Genomic DNA, 22,952 nt, shown 5'->3' with positions numbered 1-22,952 from the left:
TCACAATTGAACTAAAAAAAAATGACATGATAAAAATTTATTTAAAAAAACAATAAACCACCCACTAAAATCCATATGACAAGTGAATTTTTTTTTCATTTTATTTCTTGTTTTCCATTACATACAACATGCTCTAATTTTTTTTTTTTTTTTGCCAATACACAACTCACTGATATCGAACTTAAACTGAGGACTAAAGTTGCTTATGCTCGCTCAGTCTTGGTTTGTATTATAAATTGTAGTAGGGGAAAAAAATTGTATATAAAAAAAAAAAATGTACAGAAAAATAATAATAATAATAACAATAATAATAATAAATATATATAAGCAAGTAAGTGAGTGAGCAAGTAGGAAAAAAAAAAAAAAAAAAGTATGTGTGTAGAGTAGATTGATGCCGTTTAAAAAAAAAAAAAAAATTAAGTGGGGGGAAGAAGCATGTTACACTGGTTGGAGGGATGCCGTGTGTTGGGGTATATTGGTGGGGAGAAAATATTCTCTAGGCGAGGCGAGCAGGCCACTGCCGCCAGGTAAGCGACAAGTGAACACTAGTGGGGCTGACTCGCGCGCGGCACTCTTCGTGCTGCCTTCGTTTGAATTTAAAAAAAAAAAAAAAATTTAAAAAACACAATTTAAATATTGTAAATTAATTATAAATTAAACAATTATAAATATTTTTTTGAATTTATTTATTATATTAATTTATGAAAAAAAAAAAGTTTAAAAAAAAGATTTTTTTTTTTTTTTATTTAAAATTGTGAAGTGAAGTGTTTTAATTGGAGTAATAACAAATTATAAACATATATTTAAAAAAAGAGCGTTTTTTCATGTGGATTAAGAAAGAATAAAAAAAAAAAAAATTGTGGATTTAATTCAACCCTATTTTAACAACCCCCGTTGACAAAGAAATAACGTTTCTTGAAGAATTTTACATCTGTCAGTGAATTAATCATAATCTGTCATTTAAGGGAGGATTTTATGTGGTTTTTTTTTTTTTGGCTTATATTGAGGTCATGTCAAATGCTTGACAACTGTCCTTTTTTTATTTTCTCATTTGGATAATCCTGTTCTCATTGAAAATCAAATTTTCATTTAATTATTATTATTATTTAACGACAAGAATGAGGTTGGCACGTTTCCAGATGCCTTCGTCGAGTCGTACAGGAACCAGAAAAGCTCTCACGTGCAACGATTAAAGTGAATTTTTCATCCGCGTCAAGTGGTTGTTATTCAATACTGTCAGTTTTTTGGGTCGATAGGGGATCGACCTCGTGCCGGTTCGATAACCGGGACGGGGGTTGTTGGTACATGATCCAACTTGTGAGCAACAACAATTATTCAGTGCTACAATAATTATTTTATTTTTTTTTTAATTAAAAAAAATTAATTTAATTTACAATTTATCAATTTTTAACAATTTCGTTTGGATTTTTAATAGTGGATTAATTCATTACATTCCGTGACTGTGGATAAAAAAAAAAAAAAAAAAAAAACAAACGTGTGTGTTATTTATTTAGTTATTATTTATTTATTATTATAATTTTTTTTTTTTTTTTTTATTTGAAATAATTCAGTGAAAGTGCTCAGCTTTATCGTTAAGTGGTTTATCAAATTTATTATTTTTTTCAAATGAAATATTTGTGACAACTTGAATAGTGTTGTTTTTTTTTTTTTAATTTAAAAGTTTATTAATTAATTTATAAATAATAATAATAAATTGATTAATTAAAATAAAAGGAAATAATAAGAAAAAAATAATAATAAATTATATAATTAAATTGACCAAAGAGACGATTGGTCAAGGTGGATGTGAGAGGTTTTTCAGAAACAGATACTAGAAGGCCAGCCCGACGCAATGCGTCGACGCTGCTGACGCAACGCGCCTGGATGCGTCTCACTCTAAGCACGTGAGTGTAACATGATTACTACAACAATGTGTTTTGTCTACTTAAACCCCAACTTTGTTTCCTCTGGGAAAACAAATTGTATTTAATATAAGATAACAAAAAATATATTATAAAACAAATTCATCCATAAATGTAATATTACATCGAGTACATACATCACCAATAATTCAAAGAAAAAAATATGTATATATATATCAAAGACATAATGAAAGAGGAGAAATTATAAAACTAAAAAATTCATTTAAGGCTTCCAACCCTTCAACCGCAAATAAATTGTATGTCTGTGTATATGCATACGTGCAATTTCACCCTTTCACATCAACCCTTTTATTTATATTCACCACGATATCCTCATCATATTACACCCTTCCATTTCACGCGGTTACCTGATTCCATCCAAACAACTGAGAAAAAAAAATATTATGTTTTTTCTATCACAGGAAAAAAAAAAAACGATAATTTTCTTTGAGGTTGTTTTGTTATTATATATAGGGTGGATGTGAACTTTGATACAAAGAATATATTTTTGTGGATGATTTGTAAATTAAATAAATCTGCATATTTTGGTTGTTACTTTCAACACAAGTTTTTGGGTTTTTTAAAAATAAATTGATTATCAAAAATTGATATATTTAACGCGAGGCTAATTGGAGAAACAATTTTATTTTTTTTATTTGAATTTCAATTGAAAAATTAACGTATTTGTTGGAAACTTTTAGATAGGAATTGACTGTCTCAAATAGTCATTGATTTATTTAGTTTTTTGAAATACCATCAATTGACAGGGTTACCGCTGATCTAAAGGAGATTATATTATTTAAAATTAAAAATTTGAATCTCAATGGGAATTTAACATTGTCCAACTACACAAGTCAAAGACAGGCTATGTTGATAAATTTATTATTTTGATTATTTTCTTATGAAAAAAAAATTTAAATACTGCTTATTTTCATCACACAATTTATAAATTAATATTTAATGATTTATTGTTCACTTGAAACATATCTAATACTTTTAATTTATAAATGTATATTGACTTTTCTAGTCCAACCATCAAACCACCTCAAAAAATAATCAAACAAACTCCATGCTGAAAGCTCTTATCATCAATTTGAGCTCATTTTTAAAATGTTACTTGTCTTGTTTTCCTTTTTTCTCTTATTTCCATTAAACATTTTTTTTATCATGAGTCACTTTTAAAAGAATATAGGTATATAATTATTAAAATATCTTGCAAAATATAATAAGTATTCTAATAACTTGTCTAGTTCTGTTATCGAACCAGTTTAATAAAATAATTTTGTAACAACAGAAAATTCAAAATTCAAGTAATTTGTTAGTATATACATAGAAGTATGATTATCAAGAGGCTTTAAACAACCCCCTATTAAGTCTCAACGACTTTTCAAAACGAATAAAAAAAAAATATATATTTTTCTACCCTGTCTTAATCCAACGGTTGCATACAATAAAGGGAGTAGGATGAATAAAGGGGTTGAGAGGTTGGTAAGATGCTTTTATACGTGATTTTACAGTGTTCCTCATCTAAGCCTTCCAATGTGAATTTAGTTTTTTTTTTTTTTTTTCTTTACTCTATATATTTTACGCTCCTTTCAATTCTTTATCCTTTTTTTATTTTTATATTCGTTCCCCTATTTTTTATCGCCTGCAATAGATCAAGATTTCAACCCCGTATTTCCAAACTCACATATATATTTTCAAAACTACCTGAGAAACGTTCATGTGTTTTTTCTTACATGTCAAAAATTACGGTTTTATTTATATCGTTTATAACTTGTATATGCGTATAAGTGTCTATTAAAATACATAAAAAATAAATTTATATTTTTAAATATCGATCAAACTTTTAAATCAATTACCCCATACATTAGAAAAAATTCCAGCTTATTTTATCTTTGATTGCATAGATAAAAACTAAAATCACATTTATTATTTATTATTTTTTTAATCAATTGAAAAAAAATATATTAAATTAGTTTTTTTATACTGCGAGTAATTTGTACGGTAGTGATTTATGAGTATTATTTTTCATTCGTGTTATCTTTGTTAGACCTGATTATTTAAATACCTAGAAAACAGAAAGACACTGATCTCCATTCACATATTTATTGTCACTGAATAATTATTTTTTAAATTTAAAAATAAAAATGCTACATATTTTTAATAATAATTAATAATTTAGTAGTAAAAAAATTAAATTAAAATTCAATAAATCAAACTACCCCTCGAAAAACTCCTTTGAATTTTCAAAAATTTAAATTTATTTTCCACAAAAATAATAGAGCCAATACAGAGCAATTAATCCATAATTTTTCCGTTAAATATTTTTATAAAAATCTTATTTATATAATGATCAAAAAAATAAGAAAAAAAAAAATTTATAATTATTAAAAAAAAAAAACATAAAAACTATTAATAATTAAAATAAAAAAAATTTTTTTATTTTAATTTTCTAATTATATGTCTTGATTGCCGTAAAATCAAGTTTATTTTTATTTGATAACACTTGTACTGTTTAAGATTAAAATAAATTAAACGCGCAATTAGCATGCTTTGATAAAATTGATCATATATGTAGTTGTTGTTATAATAGTGTTGATAATAATGACTAAAAATTAATATAATATTATTATTATGTGTGTTGATATGTTAATGTCTTGGTGTATATCTGTGTATTTAAAAAAATATATATATTGTGAGTGACAATGAGGCCAAGTCTTTGCCAATGTTGGACAAATATTGTAAAATTCTTCCGTCGCATAGTGCTAATATGAATAACAAGCGAACACAGGAAGGATTTTAACGCTTTTTCAATAAGTTTACGTTGCAACATGAGTGCGTTGCTTTGGGTCCATTGTGCTTGCATTAATATTTCTCAGAAAATATTAACTACACACACACATTTTAGCGACAAAAAAAATTTAAAAAAAAAAAAATAAAAAGAAACAAGTAATGTTAATGATTGTAAAGCCTAGTTAAACTTGAGAATAAATTAATTTTTTTAAAAAAAATAATAAAAATAATTTCAAGATGAAAAAAAAATATATTTTAAATATTTTATAAATGTATTTTTGTATTATTAATTATTTATAATAATATTATATTTTTATAGCTAATACAAAAATAAATTTCATAGTTTTAAAAAATTAATTTTTTATAATAAAAATAATCCTTGAAAAAAAAAAACAAAATAACATTCAAATTTTTAACCTTTGTTCGAGGTCATTATTGCATCAAATAAAAGGTATAAAATATAATGAATTAACTTGGGTTAAAAATAAAAAAAAAAAGGTTTGTTTTTTAAAAAAAGTCGTTGTCGTGTATTACCGCGGCAAAAGTAAACGCAGTGTGTACACCGTGAAACACACAGTCAGACAGACCAGAGGCCACAAGTCGTTAATCGAAAATCCATTACCATTATCTTCAACGTCTTGGAACATTTTTATATTTTTTTTTTTTCAAATAAATTCATCGCGTTCTTCATCTAATGCGCATTCATCGAAAGTACTTGAATCATATACATATTTTTTTTTTTTTTTTAAATGTTAAATATAATTGATAGGATGACCTGATGAATCTTCAAATGATTATTTGCTAAGTGATCAATGAATATTTTTAATTTAAAAAAAAAAAAAATTCATGTATATATTTTGTTAATGTCTTTTGTTATTTAATGGTGAATACAAAAAATAATAATTACAATATACCGTTGTTAAGAAATGACTTTGGTTGACAATGGACTTGGCTAAAGTAATATAACAACGGCCTATGAAAAAAGGACAATATATACATACAAATAACAGTCATACAAATAAATTTAAAAAAAATAGTTATTGGTTATATACTGACTGGAAAAGGGTTTCAAGACCTCACACAATGTAAATGTGGCATGAAGGTAATTCAATGCTGTACATGTGCGTATCATGAAAAAATATTGAACGTGCTTTGGCACTTACTTTCTTCAATTACCATCATAGAAAAATAAAAATATATATTAAATAATTATTAAAAATAATAAAAGGACTTAAAAAATATTAAAATATATAATTTATTTAACACAAAAACAAATGTGACTTAATAATTCATATGTTGATGATAAAGAAAATCATTTTAAGAGTATTTCCAAGTAACTACTGTAAACAATGATATATAATAATAATAAAAAATATGAAAATAAATAAATTTATATACAATTTAAATGTACATATATAAACACAATTGTATATAAAATTTAACAAGTGCATCTATGGAGTTTTTTGTAGTGTGGGTAGATATAATATAGTGCAATTTCAGCAAATTTTTTTTTCTGCATCCGGAGTTCCATTTAAAACTAGTTCAGCTTGGGTGTTGAGTAACATATACTTTTAATCTTAGGAAAAATAAATAAAAGCTTATTATTGTCCAGAAAAATTATATATTTTGTTGTTTGTAATGATTAATCTTGGCAACGTTTGAAATTAATTTTGACTTCAAATAGAACATAAAATTGTGATCAGCGTAAAACATCCCTGATGCAAGGAGAGTCTCTGGTCAGTCAGCGGGTGGGTGGCCGTAGTCAGAATGGTCACCAGATTCCGCTGTAATATCTCCTGATTCAACGAAAAGAAAAAGCTTGATGATTAAGAACTTGGATTGATTAATACCAAAATTATTGTATGTAATAATTATAGAATTTGCAATCAGATTAATCTTGGTTACATTTGAATTTAGACATTTCGTGATCAGTAATACATGACAGTTGATCTGCGTAAACATCTGATGCAAGGAGTCGGACCGTGTTAAGCGGGATGGGTAGTGTCCGTTCGACAGATTGTCTTTCTTTAGTGAATTCTCTTTAATTCTTATATATATAAGTAGTATGTTAATGATTAAATACTTGGATGTTGTTTCTTGATTGTGTTATTGTATCATTATGTTACTTTATTTATTGTTAGTCATTTTTTAGTGAGTTAGCTAAATGTCCATGATTATTGTTCTATAATTTTTAAATATTTGTATTTTAGTAATATTTTTCTATCTTGATTACTTGTCTAATTGTCATAGATTTTTGTATTTTACTTAATTATATAATATTTATTGTTTCATTGAATAATTTTATAAATGACGATTAATTTGAACACGTTTGTAATTAGTACATAGTTGAAATGGGCTATTGCACTTTTAATGCCATTTATTTTATCTTGGGCAAATGTCCAAGGATATATTCAACATATGCAAGTGCATAAAATTGAACCTATTTTATTGTATCAAAAAGCTCACAACTGGCTATTTATATAAACACTTTTTTCAGACATTTCTACAAAATTCAAAAGTACTTATGACATATTACAATAAACAAAATGAATAAAAACTTTTATTTTTTTCCTTCAATTATTTGATAAAATATCTTTAACATAACAATATATTTTTAAACTTTCTTTTTATATAATTATTTTTTTTTTCATGATGAACTAAATGATTGAATTTCATCTCTACCAAGTGTACAAAATTAATTGTTAAAAATTTAAAAAAATTAATAAGAATCATCGCTTTAATAAATAATTTAATGCAAAAAAAAATTTTACATTTTTATTAATGATATTAAAAAATAAAAAATATAAAAAATAAAGTTAGATATATTGCTAACATGTCATTTTTGTTATTGGACTTTGTAGTTGCCGACTTTTCATATCTTCAATATACAAATTGTCCAATGGCAAATTATTGACATCAATTTAACTTGCACATTAATTGATTTTACGTTTTTTTAACTGTATATAAAATATTGCACATTTAATAATAAATTTTTAAAATATATATTTTTTAAAATAAAATAACTTTAAAATTTTATATTCATTTTGATTCAGTTGAAAAAAATGATAAAGGTAGAATATTGGTAGTTAATTGCTGGTATAATTCTTGGGGCTTTTAATTAAAAAGTCAATCAGCCAACATTACATTCGTTACTAGTGTGGAAAAAAAAGGAAAAAAAAAATATATATAAAATACATATACACATGTTTTTTTAAGTGGTATGTAACGCCCTCGTGTTGGAACCTTGGTGACGTGAAATACACCTATCTGACGCTTCGACATGTCACCATGTACAACGCTCGCGCTCTTCGTGTATATTTTTTAAATATATTTTTTTTTTAAATATATTTTTATTATATATAAAACACGTTAATGACGAGACACTCATTCCTCGTCGTGGGAAATTTTAACGTCGATCGATCAATGGGAATCAATTGGATAACAAGTATTGAATCGTGTTTTTTTTTAAATTTTTTTTTTGTATCGGTTATGATATAATTCTCACCTTGCAATTATTGCTTCCAGTTGATTTTTTTTCAATAGAAATAAAGTAGCTTAATCAATTTAAATACTAGTCATAATTTCTTGGAGTTAAATAGTCGTAAACGCCATTTTTTAAATTTATAAAGAAAAAAAATTTTTTAATTTTTTTCGCAAATTAGTTTGTTGATAATAATTTTTATTGTTATTAATATTTAATGTACAGTATTATAAATTTTATAAAGACGTAAATCAATGGCTTCTGAATATCATGTAGATATGAAAAAAAAATATAATACACGCATCGTCATGATGAGTAGTTTATCAATAATCAATGAACATCCGAAATTAAATCTGAACCGTCTACATGAGGTTTGTTATTTTTTTTTCTTTTGCATTATCATGGTGATGTGCTTTTTTGACAATTGAGGTTTCCTAAAAATGAAAAGATATATGGACTAAAAATTGCAGACGTATATACCGATGAATCTCATTTAGAATACACCTCTTTTGGCGTCAGAATGTCCGCGCAAAATGTTTCCCCAAAAAAAAAATAAAAATTCAAACCGCTGACTCATTAAATTTTTCAACTGGTATTGTCACAAACACTTAACGTATTCATTCGTATAACGAAAAAAAAAAATACATACATTAACATAAATGATTTTTCTTTTCAATTAAAAATTTTTTTAATTATTTTTTTTTGTCTTGGATTTATCTTGCGATTAAATTCATGGTTAATATTATTTTCAAATGGAAACCTAAAACTTGCATCACATTGTTCAAAGAATTATATAAAGTTTTTTTAATTTTTTTTTTTTTTTGGTGTTTGATTATTGAAAGACCTGTTTACAAATTAAACTTTGAAAAAAAAAAAACCACTAAGAATGAAGGAGTAAATTTTTGATCTGAGAGTTTGAAAAATAGAAAATAAAAAAATATATGAGGTAAAAAGAAATAAGAGTGTTTAAAGGGATAAACTTTGTCTGAAAATAATAGCGAACAAGTTTTTCGGTAACCACCCCTGAATCTTGATGGGTTTTGTGGTATAAAGTGAGTTCAATTTTATATATATGTCTGGATGAAACTTTTATTTCGCTGACTTATAGGTTATGTGTTGTTTTGTTGGTTATGTCCGGTTGGTAGTTGTGTCGGGCGTCGAACCCATTCCACAATTTTCTTTCAAATATTCCATCACGTAATTCATTTTTTTCCTTTATCCATATTTCAAGTGGATCAATTTGTTTATTCATTTCTTTTTTTGTTCCATTTCAAATCTTTATTCCACACAATGCCATTTTTAAATCTCAAAAATAATCACAACAACTTCATATAAAAAAACTAAAACCATGCATAAATATATAAAAGTTTTGTAACGAGATACTGATAAAAAATATATTTGCCTGACTAAATGTTATGTGAAACGTATTTTTTATACTCAGTACAATGATACAGTTATTGTCGGAGGTCAGTATACCAGTCTAAATATTTACATCTTATCAATTGAAGAATGCACTGGTCTCTATCAGACAGGTCACTGGATTTTCAATGTAAAAAATTTTATATATATACTATCGATAATGCAATTTAATACGATTACGGGTCCATTCAACTCGAGATTAAAAACAAAAGTATCATAGGTATACAAACAAAAGAAAAACAAAAAAAATACATATGACAATTTTTTTCTTGACTGTATCACAACCAGATTAATAATTAATTTTCATGATTAATAAATTTAAAAATAAAATTATTAAACTATTATTTTTTCAAGTCTAAAATAGTTGGATGTTTATTTTTAAATTATTAGTGTTTTAATGACAAAAAGAGAGGAGAATAATTACGAAATAACACGGAAAAATTTGAAGAAATTTTTCTAGTAGGGTAGATAAATTGATAGATAGATAAATGGAAGTCAAATAAATATACTTTTATGTAACCTCCATCAAAAATATACACATGTTATTAACATCATGATATTAGTATGTCTATAAAAAAAAAAAAAAAGGTAAATTTTCTCAGTGTACACATGTAGAAAATATTATTAGTACTATGTATATTAATATTTGATTGAACAGTCAAAGACTGAGGTAGTATAAAAATCTGAAAAGAAAATCTAAACTTAGTTAAATATATATCACAAATATAGTTGGTGAATAGATAGTTCATTGTGTTTCAGTGACGACGACAACGACCCCTTATTGAATCACATAAACAATTCATAAACTTTGTTGAAGTTGAAGGGTGGAATGAGTTCGATGTCCTTTGCTATAGACAAGCTATATTCCAAACTGACAACAATCCTATCATTTATAAATTTTCAATTTGATTATATCTATACTATTTTAGAAATTTAACTTTTTTATTAAATCACGACACGTGTTTTGTTTAGTTAGATTTTTCTTAAATTAATTTTGAAAATATTTGAAATTTAGCATAGACACTTTCATATTCACATTGGTCATTGATGTCATTGGTTATTAAAAAAAAAAAACATCAACAATGATAAAATAAAATAAAGAAATTATTTTTTAATTAAAAAAATATACGATGAAGTTGATGATGTAAATAATGATGAAGAATTTATGAAAATGATTTGTTGTTTTACGCATAACTCTGCGCGTTGATAGGAATATTGAGTTAATAATATTATGATAGATAAATTTATACTGGCAGACAGCACGGTACTTGTAATTATTATCTTGTTGACTTTTTATTTCTCTTATTTTTCCAAAAATAAGTTGTCAATTTTTCGTAGAAAGACACATCTTGGATTTCTATCTTTTTCATATTGGAATGTTGAGATAAATAATTGATAATTTTATTTTGCTGTCTTTCATTCTTTCGTTGATTAATCTTAAATAAATATCAATGAAATGCATCAATCAAATTTAAATAACCATGAAATTAATTAAAATGTTATTTTTTTTTTTGGGGTCAATGTTGATGAGAATATCAAGTTGATGAGTATATCTAATTCAAGTTTGATGTAGCTATAAACTTGTCACATTGTAAAAAAAGTATGACACTTGGATGAAGAAGTGTCCAAGTGAGTCTCAAGAACAACGACTTGGTACAAAGTCCTGGTAATACTTTGGGGACAAATATACTTGCGTTCTATTGCTGTGACGTCTTCTTGCATTCAAGTATACTCAAACGGCATTCTTCGTGGGAAAATCAAACAAATATCTTGAGACCAACACACAGCCATATAACCTGGACACGCATCCGGACCTGGTACCTTTTTTTCCTTTCTTTTTCCTCTTCAATCTGAAAATCACTCTTCACCATTCATTCAACTTTAAATATAAAATTTCAAATAAATTTATACAAGAAAATTTATTTACCTTTATCAAACAATTTTTTTTTTCTTCTTCATCTTCTTCTTCATCATCTTTACCAGATGCAATTTACGATTCAAACGAATGAACAACTTACCGCTGACACTCAAAATTGTATTTCAGAAAAATATTTGATTAGGCAATGTGTGTGTGTTGATATTTATCAACTTGAAAACAGTCTTGAAGAAAAGAAAAAAATTTTTTTTTTTTATACAAACTATATAAGTACAAATTTTCTTTATATGGATTCTCTTTTTTTTCGATAATTTATTACGAGTTTATATTGATTATATAATCAATAATAATTATAAAAAATTGCAGTGAATTATGAAGAATAAAAAAAGCTCAAGATTGATTTTACCGGCTAAAATAGTAGTAAATATGAGTAGATATATTATTTTATAGCTACATAATTACAATTATATATTCAATTAAAGAATAATATATTTTTTCATGGTGTCAAAATAAATGACGAGGTGAATTTACTAAATGCCAATAATAACAGTGAATTAAATAGCCAGGTAAATTGTAGTGCGGTATCAAAGTATCGATGATTTATGAGCAGCATCAATACACTCAAGAGATCGGTTTTATTTTTTTTTATTCATCTTTCAATTTTATTAATAGTTTTCTTAGTTGATTTCTTTTTTTTTTTTTTCTTTGTCTTTGTGTTTATTTATTGCTTGGGATTTATCTGCATGTATGATAGATTGAGAAGAAAAAAAAATAATAATAAATCAGTAAATTACAGTAGCTGAAATTGATTGTAAATTTCTTTGAAAATATTTTAGGTTATGTATGATACATTTATGCTACGTGTAGTTACATATTGAGTATATTTTTGTTCTGAGAATCGAGTAACTCATTTAGGGTTGTGACTTGTGTGGGTGGTACACGTTGTACTTTTTTTTTTTTTCTTTATAATTTTTTTTTTTACACAGAACATGTTATGGCTCAGAGTTTATTGCAAGCAATCTGGGTCAGATACAAAGTCCAACAACTACTACCTGCAAAACTTGACTCTTCTGTTTCTTTCTCTTATAAACACTTAATTTTACATCGATTGACCTGTGTATATATTTATCTCTTTTAATAATTTATATTAATAATAGTATCGAGGGGTTATTTAATTTTCGTATTTTGTATTTAATATCGACGATTTTTCTTGTAGATATTGGTATTATTTTGTGGTTTAAAAGTAAATTTGTCGGACAAAAATTTTGTATGATATATGGTAAAGGATGATCCATAAAAATATATTGATTTATGATCAAGTATTTTTTATCTAAGAAAATTTTTGATTTCTTTTTTGTCTGGCGTAAATTGAGCAAGCTGGAAAATTCTAAAAATTTAAGAATATATAAAACAAAACCTCCTCAATATTATCCATATTCTAAATTTTCAACTGAAATGTTTGTTGTTAAATAAATAAATACAGAAGATCAATCTCTTGTAGTACGCAGCCGATGGAACGGACGCATAATTTTCTTGTTTTTAATTTATTTATTTAACAACAAACGGAAAGCTGGAAAATTATGAAAATTTGTGAATATATAAAGCAAAACCCTCTGAATATTATCCACCATATGAATTTCAAATCGAAACGTTTGTTGTTGAATAAATAAATAAATACAAAAGGTCAATCTCTTGACGTAGTACAGCCAATGGAACAGACGCATATTTTTTTTTCTTTTTCATTAATTTATAAAGCTGGAAAATATACAAAAATTCATAACAATTAACAATATTATTATCTTCCAAATATATAACACAATAAATAATAATATTTTCAATTTTTATTTTCATCATGAAAATTCCAACTTTATCAGATATATTTTATTTATCTCATTTTGTATATATAAATATTTTTCATCAATATAATTCGATAAGATAATAATTTCTTTAAACTCATTTACTATAGATATAAATTAAATTTTTTAATTCCTGTGAATAGCAAAAAAAAAATACAATTTGATTTATTAAAAAATTGATAAAAGCTAAACAAGTCATTGCGGTAAAATGTTACGCATTTATTTTGAATGAGGTATTTTATTATCTAGGCTTAGGGTCATTTTAATATAATATATAAAAGCAGCATTAAGCTTGATGGTTTTTTAAGATTCTCAGATTGAATTTACGTTGACAAGTTTTATGGTCCAGGACAAATTTGCAGGCAATGAAATGTTGTGTGTGTGTGGGGAGGTCATTGAGTTTTTCACAACGGGATATCGATTAGTATATAAGTTGATCCTCTTGTTGGCAAATAGACACCTGGTGATATGTCACTAGGTAAACTATAAGCTACTCTTTTTTTTTATTTTCTTCTTCGTCTCATTTTTCTTTTTTTATTGTTGACATCATCATTCGTCAAATTCCGATGAAGGCATTCAATTATGTGTTGACATTTATAGTCCATTCGGGGTGAATAGAATTTTTAAACTAAACGTGACTATAAAATAAACATGTTTTTCCCTTATACTTTTTTTTTTTTTTGCATTGTATACAATTGAGATTTTATCGAGAATATGATACAATGAATAAATTTAATGTCACAAGTATCGTATTATTTTTTTTTCTTAGTCTAGTCTAAAGTCTAGTAAATATATAAAATTATTTTCATGTGTCTCATTTCACACTGAAGATTTTTTATTCATTCCATCATTCAGAAATTTTTGTAAGAAAAATTTAATTTTTTAAAATTCATTTAACTCAAATATTCTTATTATAATTTTGTTTTTTATGTAATTTTAAAATTCGCGGTTTTTTTTTAAATTTAAAAAACAAATAAAATAATTTTTTACGTAATTTTAAAATTCGCGGTTTTTTTTAAATTTAAAAAACAAATAAAATAATTTTTTACGTAATTTTAAAATTCGCGGTTTTTTTTAAATTTAAAAAACAAACAAAATAATGAATGATAGTTTTTTTTTTTTGTTGTCTGATTTCTGATGAAAAAAAAAATCAACGAGACTTCCTTACTACAGAGCATCTTAATGTTTCCTTAATGGCTGCGATAAAATGTTGATATACGAATGGTTTTGTTGTCCATTTGTGAAAGTGGAAGAGTGGGCGGTGGGGTAATATATCTGCGCGTGCGCAAAACTTATGATAATTTTATTCTACCATTTTTGTGGAAAAACATACCAAAGATATATCGGCCCAAGCTTAATTTATATATACATTTTTTTTTCATTGATTTTATTTACCAAAGAAATGATATCAATAGTAATTGCCACTTGAGATTTTAAATTATTGTAGTTTACAAACGATTAAGCTGTTTTTAAATCGAATGCTTCTGTACAAAATCAGTGGTTTTTTTTTCTCTTACCATTTCCTCATCTTCATCCCTCTTTTTTTGTAACATACCAATTTTTTTTTTCTTCTTTTTTAATGGAATTTTGTGTCTCATTTAAGCTTGGTAAAAACTTCCGCAAAATATATTTACTATCTTTTTTTTGCAAGTGCTTTTCAAAGAGTTCTTTAAGCCAGTTGACTCTGCAATTTTTTTTTTAATTTTTTGTTTTTATTTTATACACCAAAAAAAACTTACTCCAATTGACCCAAATTATTTTCATTAATTTATTTATATTCTTATCTTAAATTGAATATATATATTTACTTTTATTACGCATTTATTTACTTTGCAAATTATTTATTATTGTGCGCAGAAAAAATAAAATAAACAAAAGAAATTAATTGTTATTTCGTTTATTGAGATTTGTATGATTTTTCAAGTGAAACTGATTAAGAATTACTACGTGTCTTTTATCAATTAAGAACGTCTTTGTTCATTGACTCGTGTCACACATATTTTTATTAAGAAACAACATTTTTTAATTTATTTTTATTTATCTCTCCCTCTTTGTAATTATTTTTCATTGACAGTGGAATTCCATTCTTTTACTAATCCTATTGTCAACTTCTTGGATGTGTCTATAAATTAACAGAATAATTTTGTAATATTGTTATTCATTTTTAAGATGCCATGTGGTATAAGTTAACATTTGTTTTTTATCATTCAAAGATTAGATTATCAATATATGAACAATGGCGCCTCAACGACGACAATTCAAACGTAAAAATAATCCGTAATCCATTTGAAATTCCAGCTTAAATCCACTATCGATAAAATAGATTTAAAAAAAAATAAATACATGTGTAAAAATACTAATTGAAATATTAAATATTAATTTATCTTTTGTGAATAATTCATGAACAAAAACACTGTCAATAAAACAATACTATGGTGGGACTCTTCGCGTCTATCCCACCTCCGTAAAATTCAGGAAAAAAAATGAAAAAACTTTATGTAATATTTTTTTTTTAAGTCCGATTTTTTCAAATGGAAGATTTATGATTAGCAAAACTTTCGAGCTCTTCGATAAAATATGATTTCTATTTTTTTTTTGAAGATGTTTATTATTTTTTATTGACCCAAGAAATTTACGACGACACGTAAGGATCATTGATGGATGGATCTATGGCATTTTGACTCCATGACGAAATAACTTCCCTCGAAAAAAAAAACACATAAAATAATAAAAATACTATTTTTAGAATGGTCATATTGATCTTCAACGTGTTACCAGATCTTTGCACGTATGTATTTTTTATTTTTTATAATCAGTCATCTATTTATCTTTCGTTACGAATAAAGCAGGTATGCGATATATCAACTTGGTGATTTTAAAGATATAGCTGCTTTATTCATTTCTCACTGCAATATATACATGACCGAGAATCAATGAATAATCATCACTAGATACCAATGACTTGATAAGATTTGATTTCTTTTTTTAACTTTCTATCGAGCATTATTTTAATTTTTGAATTATTAATTCAATAATATTAAATATCAAAAATAATTTTTATAAATTCTTATCAATTATCAGGCAATTTGAAATGATAAAATTTCATAACATTTATTGATTATATTTTCATTATTTTATCAACTCAATTTACGTCATTAAATGATTAAATTTTTTAGAAAAACACTTGAATATATTTTAGGTAATAAAATTGAGAATTTTTGTATTTATTCTTTCCGGGTTTTTCATATCTTTTTTTTAAATGATGAATCATGATGATGATAATAATTATTTGATTTTAGAAATTCTTTTATGACTTGCATTTAAGTGACATTTAATTATTTTTAAATAAAATTGTAATTAAATTGTATAACGAAAAATATAGAAGCAGTTTTTTCTTTAAGGTATAATTTTTTAATTTTTTTTCTCTATTATAAAAAGAACAGTTGTCATCGATAATTGTGAAAGAGAGATAGATAGAATATGTGCAAGTGTGTTATATCTTTTTTTTAAAAAAAATAAAAAGAGGATCCGGTGTTTCGAGGCAAATATTTCCTGGCGTAGACCAAGTGCGTAGTTCACATGGTCTATGCTAGATTATATTTGCCCCAAACACCAGAAAACACTCATTCCTCGACTCAGAACCTTAAGGAAGCATTACAAAAGTGAGCAGAAAAAACCATTTAAGAAGGGTTTGAACCCGAGACCTCAAGCACTATAGGCAGAGCTCTCGCCAACTTAACCATCAGCTCATTCGTTCAACTAGAAAAATAACTACACTTTGTTAAAAAAATTATTCATTATGTCATTGCATTAACTAAAAAACAAAGCATGTATTAAAACATAATTCAATTATTTTTTTAAATTCATTTTTTATTTATAAATAATTATCAATAGAAAAAATAAAATATTTTCGTCATAAATTGATTATTAAAATGAATATTTCCGGTATTTTAAAACAAAGGAAAAAAAAATAATTCAAATTAAATATTAATTTTGTAAAATTTAGTATTTACAGACATATACAAATCAATTTTTTTATATCGATATTTAATTATTGATGTTTCAAAAAAATATATATGTGTAGAAAAAAAATTTTTTTTTTAAATTTAATTGAATAATTTGAATCAATAAATGACCCAGAACTTTGCACTAGTCAATTCAAGTGTTTTCGTTGCACAAGGATAAAAAGCTTGAAGTCAGATTCAAAAAAAAAATAAAAAGAGGATCCGGCGTTTGGGGCAAATATTTCCTGGTGTAGATCAAGTGCGTAGTTCACATGGTCTATGCTAGATTATATTTCCCCTAAACACCAGAAAACACTCATTCCTCGATCTCATCTAATAACAAATATAAAGCGTGTTAACACACACAGCGAACACTTCAAGTGGGATTTGAACCCGGGACCACAAGCACTGTAGGCAGGGCTCTCGCCGACTTAACCATCAGCTCATTCGTTCAACTATAAAAATAAGTACACTTCATTAAAAAAATGATTCCCTATGTCATTGCATTAACTAAAAAACAAAGCATGTATTAAAATATAATTCAATTATTTTTTTGAATTTGTTTTTACTTATAAATAATTATCAATAGAAAAAATAAAATATTTTTGTTATAAATTGATTATTAAAATGAATATTTCCGGTATTTTAAAACGAAGGAAAAAAAAATAATTTAAATTAAATATTAATTTTTTAAAATTTATAGAAATATACAAATCAAATACAAATGAAAATTTAATTGAATAATTTGAATGAATAAATGACCCAGAACTTTGCACTAGTCAATTGAAGTGTTTTCGTTGCACAAGGATAAAAAGCCTCAAGTCAGATTAAAAAAAAAAATTAATCAAATAAAAAAAAAAATAATAATATCATATTGCCATTTGAATATCACACAAGTCAATCGTGGTTGGATTACCTCGTCTTTCTTCAATTGATCACTCAACTTTGTAATAAATTTATTTTTTACACCACAATATTTTCAGTCACGAAGGTCATAACTTCCATCAAAGTATAACACACCCACACAAGAAAAATAAGTAAATAAAATAATACTCTAAACAAAAAACCATTAACTCAATATCAAGGCTAAAAAATTGACACATTTGACAGAAAAGTTTTGAAAATATTTGAGTCAAAAAAAAAAAAAACCAAAACCAAAACACTGCAAGTACATATGAGTCAATTGTTCTTATGAATTTCAAGCTGGCAAAAAAATTGAAATATATTTATTTAAAAAAACAATATATGAAAAATAAGAACAAGGAGAACAAATAAAATAAAAAAATCAAGAAATCAAGGATGAGTGAGAATGAAAAGAGGAAAAAAAAAAAAAAAAAGAAAATAAGCTGGGCGGAGCATACCACACCGACAGAGTCAAAACAAATAATCCAAGACATTTCAATCCACTCAAGTAGTAATTTTTTATTTATTTATTATTCCACTTGATTTTTTCTGTACCTTGAAAATTCTTACCTCCACATCAAACTCCATATATAACAAGTGAAAATTTCTTCTAATAAATTGTCATTCATCAAGCGAGACACTGCACTTAATAACTTGATCAATCACTTGTTCCAATTCCCAAAAAAAATCCAAGAATAACTTGATAATAATTTTATATTTTTAGTGATGATAATGATGATGATGAAGGCCCATATGAATGTCATTATTATATTCAAAAATAACAATCCAAAAAAATAATAAAAAATGTATATTAAAAATTTAACTGGAGTCTATAATCGTTATAAATTACAGTCGAATACATGTGGTGTTTAGGGCTTGTAATTGATTGCATCTCAGTGTGATACCTTGGAGGTATAAATTATAATTGAATTAAGAGCTGAGCTCTTAATTAACTGGATTGGCTAGGGTATCTTTAATATTCACAGGGGCATGACCTGTGTTTATAGCATTTTGTCTTGCTCACCACTACCACCACCACTATCATCATCATCATCATCATTATGATCATCATCATTATTACATCTTTATCGCTTTCTATGTCAATTTTTATTTTTTATTATTCATTTTTTTTTTACTTCACTTCACTTCGTCTTTGTCACATTTTACATTCAAAATAATTTATTACCATATTGAATATCAAATTGTGATTTCAAGGTTTTCTTTGTTATTCTTCTTTTGAATCTGCCGAATGTTACAATGTTTTTTTATTTTTATTTTTGTTTGTTATTTACTGATTTATGTATGATTTTTTTTTTTTATATATCACATGATGTTGTTGCAATTGAAATAATTCAATTATACGATTGTGACAATTGAAAGAGATGAAAAAATCAGAATGGTTATATGGGGAGAGAGTTTGTAATCGTTATCGGTCATGCACCACGATAAAATAAATTCTTGGTACTGCTAAATGTCGATGAACCCTTGGACACATACTTGAATCAAAAAAAAAAATATGTTACTTAATAAAATTTATAAAAAAAAAAAAAATTTAAATAAAAAAAGTAAATGAAAATTTTGCTCAAGTTGTTTTCAATCTGTGGTTTAATGAGAGAAACTTGTCAATGCTTGTTGATCACAGGGCGGTTTGTAAGAAGCAATTAATTTGAGATATTAATCTTTTAATATAGCCACAGTGTATGTGTGTTATTATATACAACAAAATGACACCTTTTAAAATTATAAACAAGAATCTCTGTGAATGAGAAAAATTGTAATTATATATTTAAAAATTATGGATAAATTTAAATTCTTCATGAAATTCTTTCACAGTTTTCTCGTAAAAGAAGACATTTATTATTACTTTGATATTTTTTTGTTACAGTATTTTTAATAGACGAATAATTCACAACTATTTGTAGCTGAGAAAAAAAAAATTTTAAATTTTGCCAAAAATTAACGAGAAAAGTTGAAAAATAATCATTTAAAAAATTTTTTTTTCTCATTTTTTTTTGACTGTGAAATAAAGCTCAATGATGAGTCATAGATAATTTTTTTTTTACATTTATTATTCATGATATTTTGAAGGTGGAAAAAAAAAATAAAAAAATAATTTTTACGAATTATATATTGTTGCAATTTTTATTTGCTGAATATATAATTTTAAGAATTTAAACAGACGTAAGCAGTAGCCACTTTCATGATGCAAATTTTTCTATACCGAAAAAAAAATATGTCATATGTTTAATTCATTGCTTCTTCAAATCCTGCAGGCAAAAATTTATTCTGATATTTATTTTTTATTCACGCCTACACACGCACTTTGTGGTTGGTAATAATATGTTCTAATATATATTTTTTTTTTCGACATAAAATTTCAACCCTTTATTATTATTTTCATTGTTTCGATTTTTTTTTATTTTCTTTTTTGTTTTCATTATAAACCCTTTGTTCAATTTTATTTTTTTAAAGTTTTTACAATGTACAGCACTTGGTTTTTATTTTTTATTTTTGTGTTATTTAATTGATATGAATATTTGGTTTTAACCTTGAAATGCCATCACTCAATTAATTGTTATGCAATTAACAAGGTATGTAAGTGAATATGTAAACAAACAGTGGTAATTGTACGAGAGCAAAGTAGAAAATTCCATCATCAAGTTGCAAAGACGTAAATGATAACATAAACGAGTTCGTGTAAACTTTGAAAAATCCTTGAGCCCAATTTTATTAGTTTTATTTATATATTTATTTATTTTTTCTATTCAGGGTATTAAATTCATTTGCAAACAAATCAAACATTAAAAAATTATTTCCTAAATTTATAAAGAACTAATCGAAAAACTTGATGTTAAGTTCATTTTAATTATTATCAAACGATTTAAATGCTTTTCCCTTAAAAAAATAAAAAACATCATGTAGCTTGTGTTGGTATAAAAAGCCATATTTAAAATTAAAATGAATAATTATAAAAATAATATACAAGCATAGTTTAACATGTAAACATAATGATGATTATGATGATTTAAAATTTGTCGAAAAATAATTATGACAAGAGTATGATCAGCACGATAAATAAATAAATATTCCATTTAAAAATTTATTTATTTTTTTTTTTTTGCAAATTTACTATTATCCATATATCTTGGATAAATTGAAAATTAATTTATTTAAAAATTAATTAATTCATCATCGTATTGTAATGACTCGCTGTTATTATTATTTCAAATTTAATTTTTATTAATATTTTCATCTTTTAAATATATTTTATTAAATGTTTATTCTATTTTCATCAAAAACAATCATTTTTGAGCTAGTTATTGTTTATGAATGGATTTTATGTTTGCCAGCATGTCTGACCATAACAAAATTTATCTACTAAAACTAAAAACCATTGAAAATTTTGTATAATATCATTGTATCCAATGGTAGTTGTAAAACTTTTCATTTAAAACTTTATATACAACTATAGTTTAGTGTATACATAAAGTAACACTATTTATTTATTTATTTTTATATTACAAGAATATCAAGTTATATCATACGACAACGACCCCAAATCATCAATGTAGTTAATAATAAATAAACAAAGCAAATATATATAAAGAAAAAAAAAAAAGAGTCACTGGTTATATCTGTTTAATGATCCGAGCAGTTTAGAATTAGGTCATTGGATATAATGCAAAAAAATAAAAACATAATTTATTTAAATTTTTTATCAAAGTTAATACGTTATTTTGATATATATTTTATCATATTTTTGTCATAGTATGTGTTTTTGTTTTATCTGATAGAGTTCAGTCAATGGTTGATGATAAAATCGGTTTACCTGGGTTTGTTGCAATTAGCGGGATGATCAAAGAGCCAAAGTAGCTCTCGCGTGGTAAAATCATTTAACCGGATTTAAGAAAAATATAAATAAAATAAAAATAAGAAAAAATAACATAACATAAAAAATAATTTATAATAACAAAAAAAAAAATGGCTTTCTTGGCTGATGAGAAATTGATGTGAGGATTTTATTTAAAATTGAAAAGTTATATGAAAAAATTAAATATATAAAAAAAACATGAAGCTTGGAGGTGTGAATTGAATGCATGCTTTAACAGATCGCACTCATGATACTCGTTAAAAAAATCAAAATTATACATATCTATATAAATTTAAATAACAATGATAATATCTTCAATGTCAACTTGAAAAAAAATTTAGGTAGAATTTTTTTTTTAACATATTTTTAGTCACACGAATGATTCTCATACTGAAAAGCTTAATTAAGTAATTTACATGGCCCACCCGTGTCTCAAAACTTGACTTCTCGATAACTTAAAAATTTATTCAATTATATTTTAAAAAAATATAATAAAATTATTGATTAAAATTTAAGATTAAAAAAAATTTTTTCGTGTCAAATTTCAACGAGAAATAAAATCTTTATTATTTTCATTTAACTCGAAAATCATTGATGAAAAAATTAAACAATTAACTGTGTTATTCTCCAATGATTGGGCAAATATTTGCATATTAGCTTGTTAAATTATTTCAAGCGAAAACCTCCAGCAAAAAAAAAAAGAGAATATTAATTTATTTGTTCTCCAAAAAATAAATGGTGGTGGCCCTTAATGACTCGGGCTGAAAATAAATATAACCATATAGTAATTGTTTTAAATTAAAAAGCAAAAAGCTCTTTATTAA

The 22,952-nt window shown here is 25.0% G+C and overlaps 1 protein-coding gene across 2 annotated transcripts in view; it reads left to right on the top strand.

Annotated features, from left to right (window-relative positions):
• The window catches only part of LOC122859339, an 82,175-nt gene that overhangs the window by 43,322 nt on the left and 15,901 nt on the right, over positions 1-22,952 (top strand). Inside the window, exon 1 of one of the 2 annotated variants that reach the window (XM_044162819.1) lies at positions 705-1,904. The exons of the other annotated variant lie outside the window; for it this stretch is intronic. Coding sequence (XP_044018754.1) covers positions 1,885-1,904 — 20 coding nt within the window. The 5' untranslated portion in view covers positions 705-1,884. Of the gene's footprint in view, positions 1-704; positions 1,905-22,952 lie in introns of those variants that run through there. 2 annotated transcript variants of the gene reach the window in all.

The sequence above is a fragment of the Aphidius gifuensis genome, linkage group LG6, assembly GCF_014905175.1.
Source record: "Aphidius gifuensis isolate YNYX2018 linkage group LG6, ASM1490517v1, whole genome shotgun sequence".
In the NCBI taxonomy this organism is placed as follows: Eukaryota; Metazoa; Arthropoda; class Insecta; order Hymenoptera; family Braconidae; genus Aphidius; species Aphidius gifuensis.
The sequence above is the reverse complement of the archived record's forward strand: the minus strand, read 5'-3'. Positions and strand labels throughout refer to the sequence as shown.